Source organism: Pelodiscus sinensis, chromosome 1, assembly GCF_052426305.1.
Source record: "Pelodiscus sinensis isolate ZL-2025 chromosome 1, ASM5242630v1, whole genome shotgun sequence".
Lineage (NCBI taxonomy): Eukaryota > Metazoa > Chordata > Testudines > Trionychidae > Pelodiscus > Pelodiscus sinensis.
Window position 1 is genome coordinate 110,184,394 of NC_143052.1, and position 17,967 is coordinate 110,202,360.

General features: G+C 44.3%; 1 protein-coding gene across 10 annotated transcripts in view; it reads left to right on the forward strand.

Annotated features, from left to right (window-relative positions):
* The window catches only part of ERC1 (ELKS/RAB6-interacting/CAST family member 1), a 512,836-nt gene that overhangs the window by 146,418 nt on the left and 348,451 nt on the right, over positions 1 to 17,967 (forward strand). For all 10 annotated transcript variants that reach the window (XM_075941054.2, XM_089775709.1, XM_075941075.2 and 7 more), the window contains 3 exons: positions 10,960 to 11,097; positions 12,577 to 12,717; positions 14,204 to 14,344. In XM_075941054.2, the coding sequence (XP_075797169.2) occupies positions 10,960 to 11,097; positions 12,577 to 12,717; positions 14,204 to 14,344 (420 nt within the window). The remainder of the gene's footprint in view (positions 1 to 10,959; positions 11,098 to 12,576; positions 12,718 to 14,203; positions 14,345 to 17,967) is intronic.

Genomic DNA, 17,967 nt, shown 5'->3' on the forward strand with positions numbered 1-17,967 from the left:
AGTATTGTGTCCAGTTCTGAGTCCCCTGCTACAAAAAGGACGTGGACGCATTGGAGAGGGTCCAGCGGAGGGCAACCAAAATAATTAGAGGGCTGGAGTATATGACCTATGGGGGGAGGCTGAGGGAGTTGGATCTGTTTAGTCTGCAGAAGTGAAGAGTGAGGGGGGATTTGACAGCAGCTTTCAACTTCCTGAAGGAAGGTTCCAAAGAGGATTGAGAATGCTGTTCTCAGTAGTGACAGATGGGAGAACAAGGAGCAAAGATCTCAAGTTGTGGTGGGAGAGGTCCAGGTTGGATATTAGGAAAAACTGTTTCACTTGGAGAGTGGTGAAGTAGTGGAGTCTCCATCCCTAGAGGTGTTTAAGTCTCGGCTTGACAAAGCCCTTGCTGGGTTGATTTAGTTGGGATTGGTCCTGCCTGGAGCAGGGGGCTGGACTTGATGACCCTTCTGAGGTCTTTTCCAGCTCTGTGAGTCTATGATCCATGTAATTTAGAACTTGTCTTGGATGCCCTAATGCGACCACCTTTGGAGCTTTTGGTGACCTGCCTTCTGTTGCTATTAACCACCTAGATTGCCTTCTTGTTAGCTATAACGTCTGCATGTCGGGTAGGGAAGCTCACCTCTCTCTCCGCTACACCTCCCTATACAGTATTTACAAGTCAGGGGGCTATACTCCACCTTCAACCATCCTTCCTGCCAAAAATAAACTTGGACTTTCACATCAACTAGCCTATCATCCTCCCTACCTTCTACAGCAAGCCACACTCCTCCCAATATGACACCACACTTCATACATTAGATGTGCACAGAGCACTGGTCTTTTACATCGATAGGACACTACCTTTTCAGAAATCTCAGTGACTGTTGATTTCGATGGCTGATCGTTCTAGAGGTGAGTCTCTCTCTGTACAACGGCTTGAGGTGCCTGACGCGCATGTGCGGTTGGCAGACCACTGCTGACGAATCTCCGATCTGCGGCACCGGGACAAGCCCGACACCTAGGCTGCGTCTAGACTGGCATGATTTTGCGGAAAGTCTTTTAACAGAAAAGTTTTTCTGTTAAAAGTATTTCCGCAAAAGCGTGTCTAGATTGGCATGGATGCTTTTGCGCAAAAAGTGTTTTTGCGCAAAAGCATCCGTGGCCAGTCTAGACGTGATTTTGCACAAGAAAGCCCCGATCGCCATTTTAGCCATCGGGGCTTTTTTGCGCAAAACAGTTCTTCCCTGTCTACACTAGCCCTCTTGCGCAAGTATTCTTGCGCAAGAGGGCTTTTTCCCGAGTGGGAGCGTGAAAGTATTTGCGCAAGAAGCACTGATTTTGTACATTACAAAGTCAGTGCTCTTGCGCAAATTCAAGAGGCCAGTCTAGACGCACCCCTATAGTGGAACACCCACAGGGATGCACATCTCAGTGAACCGTCGTTACTGCACCAAGCTGAGTAGCTTCCTCTTTTTGCTAAGTGTATAGTAGTGGTAGCGCTCTACCTCCATGAGAGATGCATTCCACACGTATTCTTCTTTGAACAGTTGGTTGGTTCAGTGTCACTCCAGATGTCAGAGGCCACTGTCCATTTCACTATCTTACTGTTCAACGTCTTGGGCCTGAAAATAAAGACAAGTCAGCATTATCTTCTCTACACATAGAATTAATTGGTGTGATCCTCCACTTAAACTATGTGTGAAGGGGGGTTAGGACAGGTCCTAACCCCTTTCTCCTCCCTTTCTGGGTATCTCTAAGCCGGGTAGCTGCCATGGCGGCCCAACAGGATATTACCCCGCTCGGGATGTGAGGGAAGTCTGGGCCCACCCTCTCTCCAGACCCCAGCCCAGGGCCCTAAGGTGGGGGTGTCCTCCTCGTCCGCCCCCACCTACCTGATGGGGCTAGCTGCCGAAACTCATCAGCCCGGAAGCGAGACTCCCACCGCCCGCCCTGGGCTTCTTCCTCAACCCTGCTCTCTCTGGTCTCTCCCCAAGCCACCTTTACTTGGCTCCCATCCCTTCTCACCTGTCTCTCCTTCTTCCTCCCCTTACCGCGGAGGCCATCTTCCTTTTATAGCCTGCCTGGCTCCTCCCTGGCCGGCCTCTGTGCATTTGCACTGGCGTCCCCAGACTCGCCCCGCCCAACCTTGTCTCTAGTGCACATGTGCTGGCGTCTCCTGAGTTTCCTCCCAGGGCGCCTACACTGGTGTCCACGGTACCGGCCTCTCCCGCCCCGCTCGTGGTGTACTCCCCAGCATCCCCCCTGCCGGCGCCGGTCTTGGCGTCGCATTTCTCCGCCGTGGCTCGGCCGCCGCTGCCCTATCCCCCTTCACGGGAAGGGCTGGCCGGCCAATGCCGACCTCCAGAGTCCTGGCTGGGTCCGTGCGGGGCTTCTCTACCCCGTCACACTATGCTAGGGCTTTTCTGCCTCAGATTCCAAACTCTACAAGCCCTCTGTGTGTACAAGTTCAAGGATCAGTCACAAACCACAGTGAGGAGCTGCTTCAGATTTCTTGGTCACGTACTGGCCAGTGTACACTATAAGGTGTATGTTTGGTTAATCACCCAGGAAAGATTCAGGTGCTGCCTATCTGATGTAGCAGACCTCGCAGCCTGCAGCATGTGTTTCTGCTGGTGGTCCACATCCACACAAGCATCAGTGCACATAACATTTATTATTATGGAAAAAATTGGAGCATTGTTGGTGGCATGCATATGTGACTCCTTCAAACTAGGCTCCACTGCAGAACAATGCAAGCTTAGCTCAAGTAAAGTCTATCCCTCTTAAGTCCCCAGTGTGAATAAGATGATATGAGCATGTTGTAGCCACAGCAGGGTTGTTGACTCATCTTCCAGTTCAGAGATGACATGAAGACATTCAGAGCTCAGGCATTCTCAGGTCACCTCACCTACCAGGTGTTCAGAATGACTTGTTAGATCACTTGAGCAGATTTTTCAACTTAAATTGCAAATGGTCTCTCAAAACAGCCATCCCAGCTGCAGTGTTATCTATCTGGGTTTGTCCAGTGGTGGATCTGTTTGTGACTCAGCAAAACAGGATCCCATTTCTGTCTCAGGGTCAGACATGGCCATAGGTCAATTTCAGCTACTTTTATTTGACAAGGGCTGTCTGTCTGCATTCCCACTAGTACCCCTGATTCTCAGGTTTATTTTCAAGTTGAAAAAAGATTGAGGCAGAATGTTCCTTATAACTGCAGCTTGACCGTGGCAGCTATAATATTCCAACCTACACAAGCTATGTATTCAGGAACCCTTGCTCTTGTGACCACAGAATTCCTAACTCAGAATCACAGGCCAGAGTTAAACCCTGATCATTAGGTGCTGTTCCTCACAGCATGGTTCATTGTGGTTAAATGAAGAGGTGGCATTCTTCTCAATCGCAGTCTAGAATGTCCTTCATGATAGTAGAAAACCTTCTACAAAAGCAGCTTATCTTAGTAAATTGAATGCTTCTTCATCTGGGCAGCCTCCCGTGATATGTCACTGACTCAAGCTTTGATTGAAGTAATTCTGGACTATCTCTTACATCTTAAGAAACCAGGTCTAGCCCTTTCTTTGTTCCTTTAGGGCCCTTCTGGCTGCTATCTCAGCATTTCATCCTAGAATTCTTGGTTGAACAGTTTTTATTAATCTTATCACAACCAGTTTTCTGAAAGGTATAAATATATTGTTCCCACCTATTCAGGACAACGTGGTATTCAAAACTAGTTTTTTGTACTGTTATGGACCACTCCATTTGAGCCTGTAGATTCCTTATCATTTCTGCATCTCTTGGCAAAGATGGCCTTGTTGGTGACCATTACTTTGGATAGGACCGTGAGTGTGCTATATGTACTTGCTTGTCATGGCTTCACTGTACACCATTTTCTACAAAGACAAGTTCCAGTATAGCTTGTCTATACTGCTGCTTAAGTTGATGCAACTTAAGTCATTGAGGGATGTGAAAAATGTTGCACTTCCTCAGACTTGCTGAGGAACAAACCCACATAAAGGGTGAGCTAGAGCAGTATTGCTTTTGCGGTTGTTTATTGGTATAGATTCTTAAGAGTAAAGTGATACTCACACACACACATCACATTCATGCTGGCAGTTTGGAGGCAGGCTGCAAGTGTGGTGTAGATTACTTTTGATTTCATTGGTGGCTGCTTCCCGAAGACTCGACCATAATGTTTCTTGGGAGATCCCTTTGGATCTGCAGAAGGCTTTACTTTCTCTGGATCGGTCCCAGGTTTCTGCTGTGATGTTACATTTTGTCTAAAAGAGAGAGGGAGCTTTTCTGGCCACTTCTCAGTTAATCTTCCTGCTTGCAGGATCTTTGCCTGACTTAAAAGGTCACTGATCCTAAACTGCCTTTCATTGGGTATTTCTCTTTCAGACCTCATATACATTCCACAGGTTACGTACATATACATAAGCAACATGGTTTCTAGGCAAAGTTGGGCCTCACGGCTTAGAGTATAAGAAATTGCATTGTACTAAAGATAACATACCAAGGCATGATAAAAAAACGTAACTAATTATAACTAAGAAAGTTAATGTCAGGGAAGAAGACAAAAGCAGAGGAGTATGTCCAGTTAGCTAGACTCCAGTGGAGAACGGGGATGGGGGCATGTCTGACTAGTTACAAAAAAGTCAGCCCCTTAAGCCTGATAAATTACATTGATTTAAAGCAGTGTCTACGTTGCACTATATTGGTGGGAGACACTCGCCTGCCAATATATCTTCTGCCTCTCATTGAGATGTTGTAATTATGGCTGCAAGAGAACACTCTCCCATTGGCGTAGCACGTTTTCACCTGACATACTACAGTGGTGCAATTGTACTGGTGTAGCTGTGGTGATGTAGCACTTAGGTGTAGGATAGCCCTAAGCTTGTATCTAAAATCAGTCACTTTATTTTCCTGCTTACTTCATGCAGTCTCATGCTTATAAAGATGCATGCTGGATGCCCATTGAGCTTTGGCATTTTATTGGACAGAACTGTCCATTCGGGGTTCTTCCAGCTGTTTTTTTCCTATGCAGAATGAAAGAAAGGCCAACCAAATATGGCACACCTACTGTCAGAGTGGATTAGCTGCATCACTGTGTTTTGCTGCCAGTGGCATAATGCTTCCTGAGAAACTGACAGCATGCTCTCAGAGCTACCAACACTCCTAGCTACTTCCACGATACCACTGACTTCCTGAGGAAACTCCAAAACATCAATAATCTTCCTGAAAATACCATCCTGGCCACCATGGATGTAGAAGCCCTCTACACCAACATTCTACACAAAGACAGATTACAGGCCATCAGGAACATCCTCCCTGATGACAACACTGCACACCTGATTACAGAGCTCTGCGACTTTGTCCTCATCTACAACTACTTATAATTCAGAAACAATTTCTATCTCCAAATCAGCGGCACGGCGATGGGCACTTGCATGGCACCACAATATACCAACATCTTTATGGCTGACCTTGAACAACGTTTCCTCAGCTCTCGCCCCCTAACACTCCTACTATACTTAATGCTACATTGATGACATCTTCATCATATGGACCCACGGAAAAGAGACTCTTGAAGAATTCCACAAGGATTTCAACAACTTCCACCCTACTATCAACCTCAGCGTGGACCAGTCCACAAGGGAAATCCACTTCCTGGAAACTACAGTACAGTTAAATAATGGACAAATTTCCACCACCCTATATCAGAAACCCACCGACTGCTACACTTGCTTCATGCTTCCAGCTTTCATCCTAGACACGTTTTTCAGTTGATTGTATACAGCCAAGCCCTACGATACAAGCAGATTTGCTCCTACTCCACAGTCAGAGACAATCACCTACAACCGTGGTTACCAACAGGTCGATCGCGATCTACTGGTCGATTGCGAGGCCTCGACCAGTCGCTTGCGAGGCGTCCTGTCTGCCCCGCCCCCATTTCCCTCCCACCCCCGAGAAGCCCCACTGCCTACTTCAAGTGAAAATGGAGGTAGTGTCGGCTTCCCGGGGATGGACAGAAGTCCCGCAGCTTAGCACCACTTCCGGTGATTCCAGAAGTGCGCTAACTGCTCTGCCGGGTGTACTGCGGGAGGGAGCATTGGCTCCCTGCACCGCATGGGAGGGGTGAGTCAGCTCCGGGAGAGGCACGCAGGGGGGTTGGCCCCTGGGCAGGCGTGCGCGCGGGGCTTATCTGCGCGGGGGGGTTGGCGCCGGGGCAAGCGCGCGGGGCTTCCCTGCGCCGGGGGGGGGGGGGTCGGCCCCCTGGGCAGGTGCGTGTGCGCACGGGGCTTCCTTGCGCGCGGGGGGGGTCGGCCCTGGAGCAGGCATGCGCTGGTTTCCCTGAGGGTGGGGGGCAGAATCCTGGGAGGAGGGAGATGCAGGGGACTCTCTGCCTCCCCTGGCCCCACCTACGGAATGCTGTCCCTACTCCCCACCCCACTCCACTGTCCCCAGCTACCGAACTCTGTCCCCACTGGCACCCTGTCCCCTGCTGCAGAACCCTGTCCTCTGCCCTCCCAGCACCCTTCCCCTCTCCCCTGCCCCCAGCCGCAGAACTCTGTCCTCACAAAATGTATAATTATAAATGCTTCATTTTAGATTTAAATAGCATGAATAAAAACCAGACCATTTATTTCATAACTATAAACACGTGATTCTAATTTTATGTATCACATAATTTAAAAATAAACTGTTTATCAGAGTGTGTAAGTAAGGGCTGGGGGTAGCAAGTGATGGACAGGAGGAGAATAGAGAGGGTGGGGCTTCAAGGAAGGGGCGGGGCGGTAGATTTTCGCCTTTTCTGAGATTTAAAAAGTGATCTTGGGTGTAAAAAGGTTGGAGACCACTGACCTACAAGATCTTTACAGAGCATTCCTAAAATTGAAATACCCACCTGGGGAAGTGAAAAAACAAATTGACAGAGCCAAAAAAATACCCAGACATGAACTACTTCAAGACAGACCCAAAAGAGAAAATAACAGAACTCCTATTGTTATTACCTACAGTCCACTCCAACGCTTTATACAATCTACAAACCATCTTGGAAATGACCCCTCACTCTCAGAGGCCTTAGGAGAAAAACCTATTCTTGCTTACAGACAACCCCCTAACCTGAAATGTATTCTTTCTGATAACCATGCCACACAACTACATCATAAGCCTCCAGGAACTCAGCCCTGCAACCAAAAAAGATGCCAACTTTGCCCACATCTCTGTACTGGCAAATTCATCACTGGAGCAAACAACGTAAGCCACAAAATTGAAAGGTCATTTGACTGCACATCCAGTCATTTGATCTATGCCATCAAATGGCAGCAGTGCCCCACTGCTATATATATTGGACAAAATGGACGGTCTCTCTGGGAAAGAATCAATGGACACAAATTGGATATTTGTAAAGGGAACATACAGAAGCCTGTTGGTGAGCATTTCAGCCTGCCAAACCACAGTCTGACAGACCTGCAAGTAGCTGTCTTGTCACAAACCAGCTCCACAAGCCAGATCCACAGGGAGGCTCTGGAATCACTGTTCATCTGCAAATTCAATTCACATGCTAATGAACTCAATCGTGATATGAGATGACTAGGACACTACCTACTTAATAACCACTGAAGGTGCTAACAGCTCTCTGAGTGGAATCCTTCCTGTCTTAGGAATCTATCAATTGACTTTGATTTTTATCTGCTTAGGTTTAAGTACCCATTCTCCAGATACTTAATGATGCTCTGTCTCACACCCCCTTCCCTTTTTTTTCTCGCCCCTTCCCCTCTCCTATTTATTTTGAGTTCTCATATCCCCAACTCATAACTCCAGTCATCTGAAAAAGTGCACTGTGCCCACGAAAGCTCATGATACCATCTACATGTTTTGTTAGTCTATAAAGTGCTACCAGACTATTTGTTGTTGGTTTTTTTGCCTTGGGGGTGTGTTGTGGGGAAACAGCCAAGCAGGAATCAGTATAAGGGGAGCTTCAGGGCCTGAACAAGGTCAGTTATTTGTTGGAGCTAGAGGTGAGCAGATGAAGGTCAGGCTGCTCGGAGTCCACTGGCACAAAGCCCTGAAGTAAGCGTGAAGAAGATGCTGAGGTCATGGGAAAGTGGCCCAGGGAGTTATAACAACAGTTACTTAAAGAGACATTGCAGAATGCTGTTATATATATGGAACCTGGGTTGGGGCTTGGAGTAGAGGCTGGGACCGTGTTCTCCCCAACTCCCATTAGTCACTAGGGTTGTGAGGGTCCCCATTAGTCTGCATGGTAAGGTGTCGCAGGAGTGGGGGTGGGGACATGAACTAAAGTGACCCAGCTGAAGAGCTGGGACCAGAAAGGCCCTAAAAGGGTAAAAGTGTTGCATCCAGGGAAGGAACGTTGGGGCACACTGTATTCTGGAGCAGGAACAATCTGAAAGACAGTAGAGGGCGCTGAGAGAGACCCTGTTGGACTTTACCTTAGAAGGGGTTCACTTTGTTTTAACAGACTGTGTGTGACTTGACTGGAGGGCTGAGTCACTGAAGAGCCACCACAAAAAGAAAAAGAGCACAGGCACTCACGCTTGGCTGGGGAGTGCTTGTGACAGGAGAGTGAACTCCATTATAGGAGGTGTTCAGTTTCTGCAGAATTTGTGGAACATGTCCCTATTCTGAATATTTGTAGTGCAGCAAAGTGCTCTTCAATTCACAGTGTTTATGAAGCACTAAGTACTGCACAAGGGAAGATGGTAAAAAAAATAAATATAGCCCCTCTTTCAATGAGACTTGAAGCCCCACCAATTTGAGAACAGCTTGGGAGTCATCTACAGTGTAATGGAGACAATCAACTGTTTTGAGGTGTAACTTTTTTTTTTTTTTTTTGCTTAGAAATATATTTTGTACTATGTGTATGACTCGGTTTTTGTAAATGCAGGAAGATAATTCTGAAGTAATTAGGGGATGCAGTAGCCAAAAGTTACAGTATGGCTGAGAAATCGCATGACACTAGTCAGACTAATAAATAAATTACACATAAAAATGCACATGTGCCTTTCAGTTTGCGTCCTGCCCTGGCCAGCTGGTTAACATATGTCTGTGTTTGGTTTCTTAGCTGTGTCTCTCTTGCAGTACCTTGCTCAGAGCTAAAAGTGTCCGTGTGTGCTGCATATCCAACTTTGTTTGGAATCTTCACAGAGTTTTTCCCCCAGAAGTAAACAGGCATCTAAGAATAGCTCCCACATCTCTTTGTAGTGTATTTTCATCTTTGGCTATTTAAATGGCCTGTCTAGACAGCTGACAGAACTTGGAAAGCTCATGAGGCTGAAAGCAGTCATGGGCTGTATGGTGGGCTGCAGCTCCAGCCTTGAGGAAGCTGGTGGTGGCTGCTCAATTGCTACTGGGGCAGGCAAATTGCTCTGTGGCTGCACCGTGCCCTTGCTCCAGCTCTGGAGCATGGCTGGGAGGAAGCAGTGTTGTGGCCTGGGCCGTGCTAAGGACTGATTGCCCTTGACCCTGCCTCTTCTGGGGTTGTGGCGTTGTCTCCCCAACCTTGCCCTGGGTGGCTGGTGGCCCTACTGGGTGCAGAGATGGGGGGTCATGTGAACCACTGATTTTACTTAGCTCAACTGAGCTGCAATGGCATCTGTAAGAACCTATCAAAAGAAGCTTTTCTTTCAGAACCTCTAAGAATTCATTTTGAAGCTAATGCTGTTTAACCCCCAGGTGTCACTAGTATTTCAAGCAGATACTAATAAAGAATTAATCTAAACAAAGGAGTTTAAAGAAGGGGAAATGGCCAGTATTTTCATACTTCTGTTGCCAGCAAGTTACATTAGTGTAATATTTTATATATGTGTGTCTCTCTCTTTAAAATATATTCTTAGGTGACGTGTTCTGCTCACATTTAAATTCTAAGCATAAACTTAGCTGCATATCAATTGTTAATACTTTGATTTCTCTCATTTATAATAAAAATGGTTTTCCTAGTCTCCTATGCAAGGAGATCTGCTGGTTTTGTGTGTGTATGTGTGTTTTGAGATGGGAGGACAATGCGTGTAAACTTCTTTGCCTTCTAAACTTTCAGATGATGGAATACATAGCCAAGTGCCTCCCATTTATGTCCAGAAAGAATTCTTGAACTACTCAACGCTACTCACTAAATGTTCACCCACTAATGTTCAGTTCTTTGGAATCTGTAGTGGTGGTCCTTTGAACAGTTCTCTTTGTAGTTTATTTAGTTGCTCAGTTACTTTTGGTATTACTGAAAATATTGTCAAAATTAACTTTTCCTTTTTTTTCTTTCAGTACATTAATACCTACTGTTATTTTCCAAGATTGTGAATAATTGTGTCCCTTCATTGACATTGTTACTTTGAAAGTATTTTTACACTGTGCTCTTGCTCATAGTTCTCTTTCCTAGATATTAAAAATATTGCTCCCTTTCTCTCCTCATAAACTCTTTGTCCTCTAGTTCTTGGATGATATTTGTTACCATTGTATTTGTATTTTATATGTTGATATAGGATTGTAGGAGACAGGTCCCTACATGTGACTTTGAAACCATAGGGTATTCCCTTTGCTTAACACTGAACACTCATATTGATGTTTTAATAGTTGTATATTTCTCCTAAGAACCTCAGGCTTGGGTGCGGCTGGCCTCAATCCAGCCTGCGAGACTCAGGGTCCCCTCCAGCATTGGGGAGCCCGTGCTGGCACTCCAGCCACTCTGCTGCCCACTGTGGGGCTGGATTCCACAAAATCTAGTAGGCTCCTCCCTCCCCCCCAGATTCTGATGTGCAAGGGGAATGTGCAGAGTCTTTTTCCTCAGTTGGGGGCCACATCAGTGAGCAGTTTTTTCTTTTCATTTGTGTGTGGCCCCCAACTGATTTTTCTGTGTGTCAGCGGCCCACAGCCCAAACAAGGTTCCCCACCCCTGTCATAAAGCTTTGTATACCATTAAACTTTTTCATTCATACTCTTCTTAATTGTCTTTCCTTAATTAAGATTGAAAATCTCCAGGAGCAGTTAAGAGACAAAGAAAAACAGATGAGTAGTCTGAAGGATCGCGTAAAATCTCTACAGGCTGATACTACAAACACTGACACTGCCTTGACCACACTGGAAGAAGCACTTGCAGAGAAAGTGAGTGTGAAGGACACAAGTCCTTTAAATCCAACATTCATTCTGCTATTCATATCTGTAATTCCAAACTTCTTCAGCACTGCCTTGATTTCTAGGTAACAGAAGAGATATCTTTTTGCAGCGTAGCTGGACATTCACTATTCTCTAGTGGCTCTAGAAGTAAGGTTCTCCATCTGGATGCTGTTGATTCAGTCGGAAAAGCTGCTGTTAGGCCTAATGGATTTTTCACTAGAAGGCATTTTAAGATACTTTGACTAGCTAGCCATGTGCTGTTGACAGGTCTAATCTGATTTAAGGCAGCAGTATGGTGTTTAATACATAGGCTAAGGATAGTACTTAGGGTGAGGGATTTCTGTAGCATAAAGTCTTTAAAATGGCATTTTGTAGGGAGTTACGCCTCATGTTGCTACCTCACTAATTAGGACCATCATATAACTCTGTATGAAAAGAATTGCTGCTTCTTGTACTGTGCTAATTATGCATAGATCTTTGTATAGTATCGCTTGAGCTGTCCTCTTTGGCTATAGTACATCTTTAATGCTGCTACTGGATTATATATTCCAGGTTACAGGCTCTGGATTCTTCCCCTTTTCAGATTGTCTGATGTCTTATTTGTCTTTTTTCTTCTCTCATCTTTCACAGTAGTTTTTAAGTTCATTATCTGAACCTTGTATTTTTGGTTCTGTAAATTAAATTACATAAAACTCAGTGGTCTTGATGTTACTGCAATCCTGTCTCCTTTCTTTGCTGTCCTATGCTTTTTCACTTTTGCATAGCAGGGGGTTATTGACTGAGGGAGCAGCTGGGTCTGTTTTGCTCTTACTGGGGATCTCTTTAGCATTACTGCATATTTTGCATCTGTTCCTTCAGGTACATGGCCCCTTCAGTCTGTCGTACTCTGAATACAACACTTTATTGGTGTTTTTGCCTGCTGTTGGGGTTTATTTTTTTTAAAAGAATGCTCTTGCATAACTTTAGCTTTCAGGCTTGAAGAGCATCTTTTGAAACTTGGTTTACAAAATAATTGTTTCTATTGCCTGTCTCTTTCCCACTTTGGTTTTATGTCTCACGTCTTGTATGTTGTATCTCTTTCTGTCTGCATCTGTAATCTTTGAAAAAATAGGATTTGAATAAATAAGAGTGCAATGTATGGTGCTTCTTGCTGTCAGGCGACTTGACTGAACTTAGTTTAGTCAGCAGCTGGATAAATGAGGTTACATTGTAATAATACTGAACTTTTGGTGTTTGGAGAGATTGCAGTAACAAACCACCTTGGACTTGTTAGTTATGAAACGAGAATTTACAAGGTATCTTCTTGTTGGAAGAGAGGAGAGAGGTCCAGTAATATTCTGCATACTTTCTCCCCATAAACTATTAAGCAGAGATGCAATATGATATCTTCTCAGATACAGGCAAAATTTTACCTGTTAAGATGATTCAAAGGGGTTTTCATCAGTGGGTATTGTGCTCTTTTGTCAGGAGCGGACTATTGAGCGCCTGAAGGAGCAACGGGACAGGGATGAGCGAGAAAAACAAGAGGAGATTGACAACTACAAAAAAGATCTTAAGGACCTGAAAGAAAAAGTCAGCCTCTTGCAAGGAGATCTCTCAGAGAAAGAGGTTAATGCTAACAAAATTACCCTTACTCTAGTGTTCATTTATTGTGATGGGTGTGTGCGGAGGGAGGAGTATGTTCTATGTATTTGGTTCTGCAGCACATGAGCTCAGTGAAGAGACACTTGTATAGCACATGTGAGTGTGTCAGGAAGATTTGGTATGGCTCACAAGGTTTGTCCCATTCAATTATGTGGTTTGGTCATTGGTGTTCCAAGTTGGGAGTGGGTAAAGCTGTTGGTAGCATTTATGTAGATCTCAGTAATTCTGGAATAGAGCTAATGCTTATTAACTATTCTGAAGAGGATGGTTGAAAGAGGAAGGATTTATTGACTCTATGGCAGCCATGGCCTACCCGTGACCAACCCGTGGCTAGCGAGCCGCATGCGGCTCTTCTTCCTCTTCTCTCCCCCCCCTCCCCTCCAGTGCAGCTCGTGAAGCCACCCCTGCGCCCTGAAAACGGCTCCCAGTTCCCTGTGCTTACTGGGACAAGGGAGCCATCTGGCGCAGCCATTAAAAATGGTGTCTTCAAGATGGTGTTGGCCAACGGGAGCCTGATGTGGCCAAAAAGCCTCTAAATGCATTTCTTAAATGGGCAGTCATCCCTCTCTCCCCCAAGAACTTTTTCCCCCATCTCTTTGCACTATATTCACAACTATTTTGGCTCTTTGCCTATAACAGGTTGGCCACCCCTGCCCTATGGTTTAGAAGTGCTGCAGGACAGTGACGTGAAACTAGTCATTAGGCAGAGCAAGTAGCATCTTCCCCACTTCTTGCAAGATATATACCATCTTATCAATATGTATAAGGAGTAAAGAGCTCAGACAGCTCAAATATGTGGGTATGGAGAATTCACAGTGAAGGTTCTTCCTATAGATTTTGCTGCATCTTTTGCAACTTTATAGAAGTTGTAATGGTAGTTCTTGCGGATGTGAAGAGCCATCTTGCTGTTGATAAAATGGAGTGTAATGTCATGTCTCTATATACAGACTAATGAATATAATTGCATTAGCAGAATTATAAACTTCATTCATCTGTAGTGATTATAAGTTTACGTCTACCTACAATTTTATTTTAAAACCCCTATTACTATAATTAAAACAATGCAAACACACACACACACACACACAAATATATATATAAAAATAAATACAACTATGGAGAAAGTGGGATGGGGGGATGGGGTTATTGAGTTCCACACCCTAAGGGCTATCATTATAGAAACAGGAACATCATCTAATTGAAGATACGGTGGTTGAAATCTTCTGTCATGTCTTTGCAACTGAGTTTTAAAGGAGTTTTGACTTGGTGGTGATCTTTATCCAGAGACTCTGAACTGAAACAAGCTGTCCTAGGTCATTTTACAAAGTGGGAACCAGAATATTGTGTATGCAAGTGGCAGGAAAACAAAGACAAAAACATTTTAAAGTCATAGTCTTGTGTCTAATGTTTGTTTACCCAATAGCAGTTGTGTTCTGCTTGTTTGTTTTAGGCTACCTTGTTGGATCTGAAGGAACATGCCTCATCTCTGGCATCTTCAGGACTAAAGAAGGACTCCAGGCTTAAAACGCTGGAAATTGCTTTGGAACAGAAGAAGGAAGAGTGTCTGAAAATGGAAACTCAGCTGAAGAAGGTTAAAATTCATACTTATTTCCCCAATTGACATGATTATTTCCCTAATTTACGTGGTCCAGCAAATTCTCTGGTTTGGTGCCGATCAGGTCCTGAGGTTGGTGGCTTCAACGTGCACCAGGTGGGATTGTTAGATTCCTTTATTCTTTGAGTGGTGTCCCAGTGGGTGCTCCACTCAGGTCTCGGTATGTCCTTGCGCCGCTGATTGGAGATTTTCGGTGACCAGTGCCCTTCGCGCCGTGCTGTGCGCACTCTGCCTCATGCTCGTGCTATTTGTTGAGTGTGCATGTGGCGCGAGCCCCCTCACTTCCTTTTCTACAGTCCTCAGCTGAAGGATGGAGTCAGAGCAGTGCTTTTCTTTTCTGACAGGAAAACAAAGTGAATCGCATAGTTAGCTTAGTAATACTTCACAGTTTAGTCAGTTAATAATAGTTTCAACGTTAACCTGAAAAGAAGGCGTCCGTGGGCAGCCTGAACCCAAATGCACTCCTGCACTGGAGCATAAGATAGTGTCACGTAAGACGTGTCATTTGTAAAAATCCCCACAGCTGGGTACACCTCTGATACCAGGAGCTTGTTCATCTCACTCCTCAGTGTTGTCTCATGCTAATGTGCACAGCCACAAGCCAGAAAGAGCTCCCCACTCTCCTATGCTCCTATCACCAAAAACTGACTATGGTAGCAGGCAGAGGAATAGATTTTCATCGTGCCACTCATCCCCATCGGGATCAGTGGCTTCCTGGCATTCATATCAGGATTATTCCCTACAACAGCATCTCCCGTGGCTTAGCCAGCTGTGGATGTATCCTCCACAATTTCAGCCTCCCTTGGGAACCATGACATGCGTATCGATTGTGTTCTTCCCATGCCTACCACCCAAGAGATACAGCATCGGCATTGCCACAGTACACGGCTACACGCTCCCCAATTACATCTGGGTATTCCTTGCCATCTCACCCACCCTCAGTGATGATAACACAAGCTGACTCTAATGACAATAACAACTCACCTTACTCGGACTCAGAGAGTTCCTCACATGCTCCCAGATCCACTAGACCAGATGAGGAAGTTTTTCAGGTATCGCCCTCTTCACCGGTAGATGACCAAAACAATTCCAAGAATTATTTAAACGGGTGTCTCAATTACAGGACATTATACTCCAAGAGATTCAAGACAAACAATACAAATTACTTACGATATTACAACTCACGGCATTGTCAAAGATAGCCTTACCCATTAATGAAGTTATCTTCAGAGGTGCTTTGGCAAACTCCAGCCTCTATCCCCCCCCAACAAATCGCAGGGCGGATAGAAAATATTTTGTCCCAGCAAAAGGCATGGACTTCCTCTTTGCACGTACCCAACCAAACTTGCTAGTTGTAGTCTCAGTTAATCACAAGTTCAAACACCCACAATTTAAGTCTGCACTGTGAGACAAAGAACATAAGTGGCTAGATATCTTAGGCTGCAAAGTACGCTCTCCTTCCACCCTACAATTTAGGATAAGAACATAAGAATGGTCATACGGGGTCAGACCAAAGATCCATCTAGCCCAGTATACTGTCTGCCGACAGTGGCCAATACCAGATGCCTCAGAGGGAGGGATCACAACAGGTATTCCTCATGTGATCCCTCTCTTGTCACCTATCTCCAGAGAAACTGAGGCTAGAGATACCATTCCTACCTATCCTGGCAAATAGCCATTGATGGATCTAATCTCCATGACTCCACCTAGGTCTTTTTTGAACCCTGTTAAATTTCTAACCTTCACCACATTTTCTGGCAAGGAGTTCCACAGGTTGACTGTGTGCTGAGTGAAGAAAAACTTCCTTTTGTTTGTTTTAAACCTGCTGCCTATTAATTTCATTTGGTGACCCTTAGTTCTTTTATTGCGGGAATAAGTAAATAACTTTTTCTTATTCACTTTTTCCATACCAGTCATGATTTTATAGACCTCTATCATATCCCCCCTTAGTCTCCTCTTTTCTAGGCTGACAAGTCCAAGTCTTTTTAATTTCTCTTCATATGGGACCCATTCCAAACCCCTCAAAATTTTTCTTGCCCTTTTCTGAACCTTTTCCAATGCCAATATACCTTTTTTGAGATGAGGCAACCATATCAGTACACAGTATTCAAGACATGGGTGTACCATGGTTTTATATAGAGGCAATACAATATTTTCAGTCTTATTCTCAATCCCTTTTTTAATGATTCCTAACACTCTATTTGCTTTTTTGACTGTGCTGCACACTGAGTGGATGTTTTCAGAGAACTATCCACTATTACTGCAAGATATTTCTCTTGAGTAGTTGTAGCTAAATTAGTCCCCATCATATTGGACATATAGTTGGGATTATTTTTTCCAATGTGCATTACTTTACATTTATCCACATTAAATTTCATTTGCCATTTTGTTGCCCAATCACTTAGTTTGGTTAGATCTTTTTGAAGTTCTTCATAATCTGCTTTGGTCTTAACTACGTTTAGCAGTTTGGTATCATCTGCAAATTTTGCCACTTTACTGTTTACTGCTTCCTCTAGATCATTAATAAATAAGTTGAAGAGGATGGGTCCCAGGATAGATCCTTGGGGGATACTGTTAGTTGCCTCTCTCCACTCAGAAAACTTACCGTTTATTCCTACCCTTTGTTTCCTGTCTTTTAACTAGTTATCAATCCATGAAAGGACCTTCCATGACAACTTACTTTACTTAAGAGCCTTTGGTGAGGAACCTTTTCAAAGGCTTTCTGGAAATCTAAGTATACTATATCTACTGGATCCCCCCTGTCCACCTGTTTGTTGACCCCCTCAAAGAGTTCTAGCAGAGTAGTAAGGCATCATTTCCCTTTACAGAAATCATGTTGACTTTCCCCAAATAAATTATATTCATCCACATGCCTGACTATTTTATTCTTCACTATAATTTCAACTAATTTGCCTGGTACTGATGCTAGACTTACTGGTTTGTAATTGCTAGGATCACCTCTAGGCCCTTTTTAAATATTGGTATCACATTAGCTATCTTTCAGTCATTAGGTCCGGAAGCCGATTTAAAGGATAAGTTGCAAACCACAGTTAATAGTTCTGCAATTTCCCATTTGAGTTCTTTCAGAACTCTTGGGTGAATGCCATTTGGTCTTGGTGACTTGTTACTGTTCAGTTTATCAGTTTGTTCTAAAACCACCTCTAATGACACCTCAATCTGAGACAATTCCTTGGATTTGTCTCCTAAAAAGAATGGCTCAGATTTGGGAATCTCCCTAATATCCTCAGCTGTGGGGACTGAAGCAAATAGTTCATTCAGCTTTTCTGCTATGTCTTTATCATCTTGGAGTGCTTCTTTAGCATCTCCATCGTCCAAGGGCCCCAATGATTGTTTAGCCAGCTTCCTGCTTCTGATGTACCTAAAAAACATTTACTATTACTTTTTGAGTTTCTGGTTAGCTGTTCTTCAAACTTCTTTCTGGCTTTTCTTATTATATTTTTACACTTAATTTTACAAAGTTTATTATCCTGTCTATTTTCCTCGCTAGGATTTGCATTCTGCTTTTTAAAAGATATCTTTTTATCTGCGCCTGCTTCTTTTACCTGGTTGTTAAGCCGCGGTGGCACTTCTTTGGTTCT